Below are 12,043 nucleotides of genomic sequence, written 5' to 3'. Positions count from 1 at the left end.
CATCTCGAGGATCCTTGAGATTATATCTCGATAACAAATGGAGTTTAGGTTTGATTTTATTTTTTGTTTGCTTATTCTTTTTTCTTTGATAAATTATTTTTAACAACTCATGATCCAAATTCAACCTAAAGTACTAATTATATTTCGGTGTAATTTGGACGTCCATTTAATTTGATCAAGAATTCATACTAAAGCAATAGGTTAATCTTCTTATCTAATTAATATTAGGAAAATGATATTGGCACTCCAAAAATTAATGGACGCACTCCAAAAAATAAATGAAAGTGGCTTTGGAATTATACTGATTTTGGAGTGCATTCATCAATTTTTGGGGTGCCAATATTATGTTTCTTAATATTACAAACCAACCAAACCAAACCGATATCATTGAGTATTGCACTATGCAGCCTATGCTCGTGAGCAATCACAAGTTAATTGTAAAAGGAGATCATCCGACTCGATCCTTTTATTCTGGAATAAACCGGAGATCTCGATCCTGTTTAATTAAGAAGACAAATCTCTCTTAATTAAATACGAAGTTATGCAGCAGTAGTGGTGATCAGTTGTTATTGATGGTGAATTATTTGCATTATCAAAAATCAAAATCGAACAAAACTCTTGCTATATATCTTGTAAATTAACGTGGGTGGAATAACCCACACAATACGCAAAAATGACCTTCGTTTGTCTAGAAATTTCATCAAAATAAGAGGACTATGAGCAACATCCTCATAGAAGCGTGAAATCGTGAACTTTGAACCATTATTCGTTAAACATGTACAACATGACAAACAATGAGCTCAATTACAAAGTCTAGTCACTTGGTAACCAAATTATTTCTTGGTAAAACATAAGGGATACTACAACATGGAATGGAAGTGGTTATTGACCTCTCTTCCTTTATTTTTGCTAACATATACTATACTGTTAGCAAGTGTAATATTATTCATCTCTGTGTCTCTTATAGTAATAATACGTCTGCCCAGCAGGGCCATGTCACTGATCAAGGCACTCTGCGGGAGGTTTAGGGTACCTAGGCCTATCAGAACAATAATCATAAGTCATATAATTGTTCCTCACATTTTCATAGGCTTTTTGCTGATTGGAATCCAACTTCCAGTACTTCTCTTGGTTCCACCAAAAATTGGAGGAGTAACATTGGCCTTGAGTAGTAGTACTGCTACTTGGGCAACCATCAATATTGAAACCTTGGAAGTGGGCTTTGAATGGTGCCTGAGACCAATTTGTCTTGGTTTGGCCACCATCTGTGGCCCAACTGTCCCCATCCCACAGGCTTGCCTCTACTTGCATTGGCTGCGTTGGGTAGCTAACCCCAATATTTGCGTTGTTCTTGAACACTCTGAATGGGATGTCGTCCACATAAAACCTGCAAATTAACCCAATATGTACAAGGGATTAAGTTTTTTTTTTTTTTGGTATACAACAGGGGAATAAGTTCTCACTTATTCACTTTTGATTTCTAATGAAAAATAACCTTGGAAAGCTCAAGGGGTTTGCCAAATGCATGAAATAGCATTAAATTGTATTTGTCTTTTAAGTTTTCGATTGACCCCAAAAAAAATACTTGTCCTTTCATGAGGTCGAATGGTTTGAGTCGTCTTAGCAAAGCTAAAGTTTATTGATTTGCCTGTTATACTATCATTTTGCTAAATTTTGGCAAAATGTTTTGAGAGGGTAAAAAAAAAGCTAGCTTCCAGTTTGATAAGCCATTTGGAGCACTCTTCACGTCTTTCCATTTTTGGCTGGAAAAATGGCACTTTGGCAAGCCCTTGGAGTTGCTTGCAGTATCACATGCACAAACACACACACACACGGGGAGAGAGAGAGAGAGAGAGAGAGAGAGAGAGAGAGAGAGAGAGAGAGAGAGAGAGAGAGAGAGAGAGAGAGAGAGAGAGAGAGAGAGAGAGAGAGTTGCTTACACAATAAGGTGTTGGTTCCACAGGACCTTATAATCATGGAAATCTGCCGTGGGATCAAACCAGAGATGGATCCTTTGCTCTCTATTCCCTTCTCCATTTGAGAACACATTTGTTTGTAAAGTGTAAGGTCTCCCTTCTCTATTCCCCAAGAACTCGAAATCTAGCTCATCATGCTTATCTGTGTGCGAAGTTAGCTGCATTAACAAACCAACCTTTTTGGATTAGAAAAAACTTTCACTTCAACTAGACAATAACATGCATCACTAGTAAGCAACCGATAATTTCTTCTTCTTTTTTTAAACGCCGAAGAAAATTTCATCAACATTTGCCAATCAAAAAAAATCCAACATAAAGATAAAGGAACGACGTCAACAACATAGAAAAGGAAAGTATGGAGAGAGCTTCGAATAGTGCATGAACTCTCCTAGCGCTGCTGCACCTCTAAAACTCATCAGCCAATTATTTATCGCTTATCGCTAGCTTTTTAAAATTAAAGAGGTTGACACGTTGTAAAAGTAATATATGTACGAAAAACATGAGACATAAGTTGGTTAATAACGTACGTAGTAAGCTGTAACAACTCCAGCAGAGTCCTTGTCAGGTAGCTTTATTCTCATATGAAAGAAGCCAGATCCATAGCTTTGTTTGGAGGCAAATCCAGACCCTATATAAACATGTCCAGGCCACAAGTACGAAGGAAACATTAGGAGACAGACAGATCAATAAAACAAAACGGATTGAACTAGAATAGAATAGAAATACAATCTCAAACATGTTCCAACAAGCTTTCAAGGGTTCCCAAATTCTTGAACATAAGGTTTATAAAATGAGCTAGATTGCATCAGCCCTGCCGTCTCTGAAAAGTATTCTTGATACAACAACCAAACACGATATCTAGAACTATATACAAATCGCGATTGATCAATATACAAACATGTTTTTTATATGATTGATCCGTTGTATCTTCTTCTTCTTCTTCTTTTTAAGATAACGAGGTGTTCGGGCCAGCTATTGTTCCATTAATTGTGTGTATGTATATCTTGTGACTTACAAATATGATTGCAGTGTAGATAACTAGAATGTTGACATATGGAAGATGGAAACACTAAAATCTACAAAACTCGAACTTGTTTAGCATCGTTATTGCGATAAAGAACTCAAAATAAAAACTAAAAAAAAAATTGCTAAGCCAAGAAGAAGAGAGAGAAAATCAACCGGACGATTTATCCATCGAAAGCTGAATTTCTCCTCCATCATTTAGAGACAAAACATTACTACTTCCCCATGTGACATAGTAATTCACATCAAAGCTCGAATCGCTACTAGCTCCACCAGCCAATATTACTACTTCCCCAAGCACCCCAAATAAGAGAAATAATATTACACCAAAGAAACTGGACTGAGATATAGTAGTACCCATTTCAACAAAAACCCTAGCTAGCTTCTCACTACCCTTCTTGGTTATAGAAAATTAGATGCAGAGTTGGTGGGTATTTATATGCCGCAGACGGGTTTGGACGTCATGACCTAATTCCCATTATGAAAAAGCAAAGAGTGTACCCATGAGCTAGCCATGCAGGCCAGTATGATCATATATACCATGCCACCTTCTACTTCCCCACACGACATGCATTGACTCCCATAACTAATTCCACATCACCATAGGATTTGCTTGGGGAATGATCTTGAGAAAATTGTTTTATACTTTATGCAAATCATGTTTTGCTAATTAATAATAGGATTGGATTGCCCAAGTGAAGTAAAGGAATTAAAACCCCAATATTTTCTTGTGGATGCCGGGGGGTATTTTGCCTGGCTGGGCTAATCATGGATTTAATTCGTTTCTAGATTGGGTATGTGATCGTTTATTATCGAATACCTACTTATTGATAGGATTGGATTGCATCTCCGGGGTCCTCCCCGTGTGGGAGGCTAGGGTCTACGCCCCGTCGTGGGCGTTTGAAATTCAGGGCCATGGATAACCTTTGAAATACATGCCCACTATGGACTAATCTACTAACTCTCCGCTAAGTCTTGTTGATGTATACAATATTGGCAAAAACAAAAAAAGGTGGTTGATTTTTACATTCTCTTTTTTGACAAAAGCACTCCCTTTTTGTGATCTCTTGTAATGTAAATTTATGATCTTGTCCTTCTGAATGTGAAAGGGTAGGTTAATATCGTAAATGAACACATAAAATGACCCAACCCCCCCTCAAAAACAGAAAAAAAAAAGGAGGTTGATTATAAGGGAAAGAGAGTGTAAAAATCGCAACCCTTATTGAAACAGTCTGATTTGAGAAATGAAGGGAGCGTGCTACGACATCGACTTTCAAATGGAATTAGAAAAAATTTTGTGTAACATTTTCCGGGGAAGTTTCGTGCTTGTAAACTTAAGAAAATACCAAACTATCTTTCTAATACCTCCTATACTAAGTGCACATTTACGTACGGAAAATGATGGAAGCATATTTTATTTTAGATTTAAAAAGGCAGCAGTGTTTCTAAAAATTATTGTCAAATTTTTTTTAAAAGCAAGAGATTAATCCTGTAAGCTGAAAATAAGAATAGAATCTGATTTAATAAAAAAGCTGAATTTGATGCGCTTTTGGGATTAGATTATGTATCTAATTTCAGCAATATAAAAATTATGTTTTAGATTTGCCTGCAGCTTCGTCATAAAGTTATAAGAATCACGTTCATATCCGCTTTTACTACAATTTAAAGTCTCAATCTACAACAAAATCGGTCTAAAGTAAAATGAGAGACACTCCCGCCGTGAATAAGTTTTTTACGGAGGAAATAATTAAATCGCGACCGTCCAAAACACTTTTGAACTGTCGTGATGCACCTCCGTAAACAGTTATTCATGCACGGAAAGCACCGTGTAGAAGATATTAAGCCCTCACACGTTCTATCAAGTAATTGTAAGGAACACCAAGTAATTAAAAAGTGAAATGTGGTGGGGGCTTAGAGAAAAATTAGTGAGTTAACAAATTAAAGAGGGTTCGACGTCTCTTCACAGACACGAACGCCAAGCGTCCCTTTTGAAAGTCAAGGAATACAACTAGATGGGTTTAAGAGCCACTTAACCGCTATAGTTTCGTGTAAATGGTCGATCGCATTGAAGAGGACCCGGATCCGATGGCATTAGACGTCATACCATATTTGAGCTTAATTGGGCTGTCTTACACGTCTTATTATACGGCCAGAAAGTAAATTGGGCCCACAACCTTAATTACCAATAACAAACCTGCTTTTTCTGAAGTTTTATCAAGCTGTTTGCTCATTTCTTTCCACTAATAAATAAATATAACCCAAAAAAAGAAAAAGAAAAAGAAAAAGAAAAAACTACTCCACTTTACTTACAAACCTGATCTATCTATATATTGATGGGAAAGTTTTTGGGTGCAGGGTATCTATTCGCGATTCTAGCTGTCCAAACGTGTTTTGGACGGTTTGAATTTTTAGAAAGAGAAAAAGAAGAGAGAGAGAGAGAGAGTGGTCGGGTGAGGGGATCGAGAGAGAGGAAAAAAATCTGGGCCGTCCAAAACACGTTTGGATGGCTGAAATCGCCGACAGATACTACCGCCACAGCCCACTTGATACTCACTCGGCACCCAAAAATTCCTCTCTATTGATACGTCCTTTATAATACGACTCGATGCATAAATTTGCAGCATTATCTACGCACACGTAGACGTACGTAGTACGCAACCAAGGTTTTACAACATAGTAAATTTTTTATACTGTTTCGGCATATCTACGTACATGTAATAAGAAAACGAGGTTTTGCATAACTTCCTTACAAAATAAGAAATGAAGAAATTGAAACGGATCCCTCTCTTTGTAAATGTGTGTGCGCGCAGAAAATTATTTTGACACATTATAATTAGATTCTACCTTTCAAAAATCAGTTTAGAATCTTTGTCAAAAAATTCTACATAACTGATTTTCAAAGTCTATATAGATTCTGAGAACATAGAAAAGGGAAAAAAAAATTCTCAAAATTTCATAACTGGGTTTGGGTGGCTTTTGGAATTCTGAAACATAAATTCTCGAAATTAAAAAGGAACGAAATTTTCATAATCCCACAGTTGCAACAAACGGGTTTCTCAACTTTTACTAAAATTCGGAATCTTAAAATCTCCAGCAGAATCTGAAGCTAAAATCTAAAAATCAGTATGAACAATTATCGCAAACACGCCCCCAACTCTTGTATGAGTTTCTATTAAGGGCAATTTGTAAATACTTTTGGACGGTCATGATTGAGTGCTGTAAACACTTCTTTACGGAGGTGCTTAAACAAGTATTTACAGCACTCAATCGTGACCGTCCAAAAGTGTTTTGGAAGGTCAAGATGTTAATGAAATTTTTCTGAGGAAAAGAGTTAATTATGACCAGTCATAATTGAAAACGAATCTCAATCATTGATTACGCAAATAGACGGTTGAGATTGGTTGGTGCCGTAACCTCCGTAAATAAGACAGTCTCATTAATATTACAGTAATATCATGGTGTTAGAGAGAGTAGTATCACAAAGGGTATACTAGAAAACTAAAAGGTACTTACTTGCATGGGCTTCACGGCAAAACCACGTGGTTATGAGGCATCCTCACGTGGCCTAACTAAAAAATACTAACAGCTTGATCAGATGACGAGGACACAAGACGATCGATTTTGCATTGGTATTTTTTTTCCCGTGTTATTTAAGACTACTGTATTGGCCGGCCGAGTAATGGCTGTGGCCGGGGGTTCGCTCCTTCTAAGCTCTCAAGTTTAATATATTTCTCGATCAGGGACTATCTATTTGTTAAGAAAATACGTACAGTTCCACAATTAATGTTTGAGAATGGAATAAGTAATCACTTAATAACATTTGAGACCTCTTCACTCTCTAGCCAGCCAATTAATTTTGAGACGGATACAAATTAAGTTTCCACCCATGTCACATTATTCTAGCTAGCTAGTGTGTCTTATTTCAAATACTAGATAAAGCTCATCCATGTGTAACAGAACCCATAGCTTTATTGTATACTCCACTTTTAATTAGTTAAGGAAAAAAAACACTTAGAAAAATTTCTGAATTTAGATAACATTTGTCTAGTCCACGGGTAAAGCGAACTTGCAATGCAGGTCGTGCGGGCAAGAACTTTGATTCAAAAATTTCATTGGGAAATTTTTATTATAACTTGATAAGAGGTACATCGAGGCGGTCCACTCTAGATACAAGAAAAGACACTGAAGCATATACAGAGAAGGCCAGAGAAGAAAAAACGAAGAAAAATATATATATTTGAACTGAGACATTTTATGATTTGCCTTTGAAATGGAAATACGGGCTCATATATATCCTGCCAAATAAGAAACTTGTGGTGCCCTTGGAGTCCCATTTTATTAATTTTCTCTTTTTCTTTATGGCTGCTGATTTTGCCACTCTCTTTTTTGTTAACGTCACTCTCCTGTATTTTTGGTGAAAAATATACTTGCAGGGGAGTGGCGTTAACAAAAAAGGGAGTGGCAAAATCATTTAATTTCCCTTCTTTATCACTGAGCAGATCATTAAGCAACACATAAATTTAATTATTGGACGATGGACGTCCATATTTATCTCATTCAAACGCATTCTCTCAGGATTCTATGAGGATAATTTTTTTAGCTTGGATGATCCACTAAATATTAACAAAAGAAAACGCGTAACAGACTCCCAGGGTCCTCAAATTCTCCCAAGTCCATCTCAATGACTCGAGAGAAACCATGTCGATAGGATTTCTCTTCGTACGACACTACCAATTAATCAAACGCCGGATCACTATGCGCATAATATTTGTAAATTGTAAAACTGCATGCACTAAATAATTATGCGTTTAGTTCATCGATCGTTCATGCAAGATAATGACAGTAACGACAAAGATTTTATTAAGACATTAAGGATTCATTGTCCGATCTTTATAACAATTTCGCATTACTACAACTACTTACACATCCTGTGTTGTTTTCTTACATTATTATCAGAACAATATTATTGTTCCAGAGTCTTCAGCTTCTACAATGGCGGGGAATTTGGTTCCCTACTGCTTCATACTCAACCCGAACTATGGTAGGATCTGATTCTCCTTTCTCTCTGGAATTTTCAGGGTAAGGAATCACATGGAAGAGTACTGTTGTTAGTTTTGTGGCCATCAATGGAGAAACTTTGGTATTGGCCTATGAAAGGAGCTTTGGTCCAATCCACTTCTCCAGCCCAAGTTCCATTCCATATGCTTGCCTCTACCATCATGGGCTTCGAAAAGAAGTCTTTTCTTCCCTTGTTCGAGAATACTCTAACCGGGCGGCCGTCCACCTGAAACCTATCCAAAAAATAAATTTAACACCCCATATTTAGGGAAATGGTAATTTTATGAATTTCACTAAGAAAAGGGGGAAGGTAAAAAAAATCTTCATCTTGAGGGTTCAAGTGAAACCATATAGCTAGATCTGAAAAAGATAAGTGCGATTTAATTTGGAGGCACAAAATGCTGAAATGGTAATCAATTCTAAACGCCCACTAGAATGGGACACAAACTAAAGGTGGACAAAGCCCTAGCTTCCCGAGCGTCCGAGTTAATTTCAAAATTTTTATTTTGTACATACCTAATTTTAAATATTATTGATAATTATTCGTGTATAGCTACTTATAATCTTAATAATTTTGGTCCAATTTGATAAAAAAATTTAAAATTCTCATTTCTCAAATTTCTTTTAGAAATAAAAAATAAGCACGTGACAGTTGAATTAGCCTAAAAAATCATTTTAATGTACAAATGTAGTGAATCAAAAAGCAAAAATAAACCTTATGATATAATAAGTATATGTTCCGATAAAAAATACGGAGTATATGTCTTTTAAGCCGGCCCCACCTCCGGAGTCGAAATCCTGGCTCCGCCGACTTGGAGTCATGCTTATAGATACTTACTCCACTTTTTGTGATGTCCAGAGAATAAGGTAAGTGTGGAAATCCTTTGAAGGATCAAAGCCGAGATCCACCAATTCCTCTCTGCCCCCTTTGTCACCGGCGAACACATTTGTCTGCAACGTTCCATTGGTATCCAAAAACTCAAAGTCAAGCTCGTCATGCCCGCCTTCGCTATCAATCTGATGCGATATCAACTGCCATTTTACAACGCCACCATTTGCAAAAGCTTCATCAGTTTTAACTAGCTAGAAAAACGGAATTCTGATTCGAACTCTTTTATTTAACTAACAGCGGAGCTATAAAATAACTTCGATATTCATCATATGGTATGCATCAAATATACTCCGAAAAAAAAAAAAAAAAAAGGAAAGAAAAGGAAAGGAAAAGATGTGCGTACGTAGAAAGATGTGATCACGCCTTTAGATTTACTATCCGATGTCCTCATCCTGATTCCGAATGATCCATAACAGTAGGCCGACTTGGACCGGAATCCAGCACCTAATATATGTCAAGCAAAATCATTACACAAAACGCTCGATATTACTATATATGTTAGTTCTCACACATTTTGAAGGAATTGATATTACCGCCATGTAGGCGAAAAACTTAGACCAAGAGGGCGAACATCATCGTTACACACCCCAGCGTTGGTAGGATCGCTTTTGGCGTTTCTTAATTTGTAAATGGTTGGGTTTCACCCCCTACACACAAAATTCCACTCTCCACTGTCTCACTCAAGTGAATTGGTTTCGAGAGCATTCCGCCAGTTTTTGGCAACTTTCACTTTCAACCCGATTCACCGTTTACGTGCCCTTTACGCCCAGTTATTCCGAAGAACACTTGCATTTTTTGTTATAAAATGGGAGTGCTATCACAGTATGAGTGAGTTTGGACTACATTAATTACTTTTTAAGATAGGACTTATTTTTCGTGGTTAGATAGTTTTGTTTTAGTTATCCTGCAAGGGAATAAAAAATGAGCAAAAAAATAAATTGAAATAGAGATTATTTAAGAAATAAATATTAAAAATAGGACTTAAAAGCGGTCTTTCTATTTATTTTATCCTTTAGTGTATTGTTTTATACTTTGATCAGTTGGTACCCTTACAAATTCCTCTTCCCAAGAAGAATTAAAAAGTTTAGAAAAATGAAAACAAAGAAATAAATTAGAAAAGCGGAATTAATTTTTTCCAATTTTGACACAGTTGTCAATAAATATGTCTTGTAATATGAAAATAAGTTGATCTAAACACCTGAATTATCAAAAAAAATAGTAATAATAATAATTGTCTTGCGTACATACCGGAGGAAGGGTCCAATAAAAGTTGCACTTGTTTTCCTTGTTCAACAACGGTGAGATGATTAAAACCCCACGAAGGTTCGTAGGTTTGATTAAAGGTGAAGTCCCCTTGAGCAAATGTGACCATAACACCAAGTACAATGGTAAAGAGGTTTAGTATTATGAAGGGGGCCATTGTGATCATTTCACCCTTAAATAATTTTTGGTTGTGTGCGTATGAGAGAGAGAGAGAGAGAGAGAGAGAGAGAGAGAGAGAGAGAGAGAGAGAGAGAGATTATGTGGGTGATGAAGCAATGCCAATATTTAAACTCTTGAAGTAAAGCCCTGTTTGGTAATGACATTAAACGAAAATAAATTAAATTGCACGGTTAATTAGTACTACTACTTTGTTAGCTGGGTAGATTATATTAATCTATCTTTGTTACATATATACTTACTAAAGTTGTCTAATCACGTGGCAACTTCATCCTTATTCAGGGAAAAAAAACACTCCAGAAAAGGATAGTCTTTCTGTCTATTTACAAACTCTAATTTGGTAAGTAAAATTAACTAATTGGTTTTAATGGCAAGAAGCTTTAAATTAACAATCTCTTGGAATTGAGCTTTAATCTTCTACTCTAAAGGAAAGTCTTTTAATAATGCTCAGATCGAATTGACTTACATAATTGTATCCACATGAACCCCGAGGGTTGGCCAAGTAGTCTTGGCTTGAGACTTAGATGTTTACTCAATTATAAGATTTCAGGTTTGATTCCTTTGACCAATAACTCTTGGGGCCACCTCATCCTCACGCATAAACATGTGAAACGGCTGTGGGAGAGGCTGTATGAATTAGTCCGAGATGCGCACAGGCTGACCCGAGACACCATGCATTACCAAAAAAAAAAAAATTGTATCCACGTGGATTAGATTTCATTCGTAAATGGGAAAGTCTTATGTAGTCTTGTTACCTAAATTCAATTTGACTTAAATAATCTGTATTTTTAAAATTCAAAATTTGAGGCTTCGCTTATGGAAATCGGGGGTCCTTTCATTAGTATTCTTCTGGGAATTATTACCTGAAATAAGGAAAGCGATAGAAAAACCTTGAACAGAAATTTAAATCCATTTTCAGCAGTTTTGGGTTTTCGAATCGAAAATATCAAGTTTGAATCTAATGTTTTTAGTAAAATATGAAGTTTGAATCTAACGTTTGACTCTAATGAAGTTTGAATCTAATGTAGTACGTAGCTTTTTCGTTATATCAATCATTAGATCGAGCGTTCACTGCAATAATCTGAACCGATCATCTTGTAGGGCCCTTAGAGTTATATGTTACGTAGAAAATCAGCTTGATCAGACATCAATTGCTATATCAAAAATTATATTTTGATTTATAAACTAGACGGTCATGGACAGTTTAGCTAAAAAACTGGTGACATAATCAAGTTGTCCATTTTATAAACCACAATTTAATTTTTTTGATATAGCTATTGATGTCCGATTAAACTGATTTTTTGCATCGATGTACTATTAATTTGCAAGCCTTATAAGATGAACGGATCAGATTACTGAGGTGAAAGCTCGGACAAAACCCATTCTCTTCCAACTAATTCGAAACCAATTGCATACATTTTTTGGGTCATATGATAGAAAAACCTATACTACTACGATTTCTACTCAATCCATGGACATCGGTCTCAATTTTCTCTTTGTAAAGAATGAACTGACAATCTCTAAAATTTCTATGATGCCCCAATTTGGTAATGTGGTATTGGGGCATCATGCCTCCATTTACTATGGACCATTAGATCAGGTTTTAGATTAATTTTGGCCCTTGGATCAAAACCATCTCCAAAAAGTAAGGGTT

At 36.2% G+C, this 12,043-nt stretch overlaps 2 protein-coding genes across 2 annotated transcripts; both read right to left on the bottom strand.

Annotated features, from left to right (window-relative positions):
* Positions 1 to 817: 817 nt before the first annotated feature.
* Positions 818 to 3,513, bottom strand: LOC131314894 (xyloglucan endotransglucosylase/hydrolase protein 2-like). The gene is made up of 4 exons (XM_058343815.1): positions 3,156 to 3,513; positions 2,504 to 2,604; positions 1,941 to 2,134; positions 818 to 1,387 (listed from the first exon to the last, which is right to left on the bottom strand). Exons 1-4 carry the CDS (start codon positions 3,358 to 3,360, stop codon positions 997 to 999), a joined length of 891 nt encoding a protein of 296 aa, XP_058199798.1. The 5' UTR covers positions 3,361 to 3,513; the 3' UTR covers positions 818 to 996.
* A 4,560-nt stretch (positions 3,514 to 8,073) lies between these two features.
* Positions 8,074 to 9,488, bottom strand: LOC131313806 (xyloglucan endotransglucosylase/hydrolase protein 3-like). Its single transcript, XM_058342314.1, has 3 exons — positions 9,483 to 9,488; positions 8,896 to 9,089; positions 8,074 to 8,290 (listed from the first exon to the last, which is right to left on the bottom strand). The coding sequence occupies exons 1-3, from the start codon at positions 9,486 to 9,488 to the stop codon at positions 8,074 to 8,076; spliced, it is 417 nt and encodes a 138-aa protein (XP_058198297.1).
* Between the last annotated feature and the right edge of the window lie 2,555 nt (positions 9,489 to 12,043).

This window comes from Rhododendron vialii, chromosome 13a (genome assembly GCF_030253575.1).
Source record: "Rhododendron vialii isolate Sample 1 chromosome 13a, ASM3025357v1".
Taxonomy (NCBI): Eukaryota; Viridiplantae; Streptophyta; class Magnoliopsida; order Ericales; family Ericaceae; genus Rhododendron; species Rhododendron vialii.
Note: the sequence above shows the minus strand (reverse complement) of the source record. Positions and strands in the feature narration are given on the sequence as shown.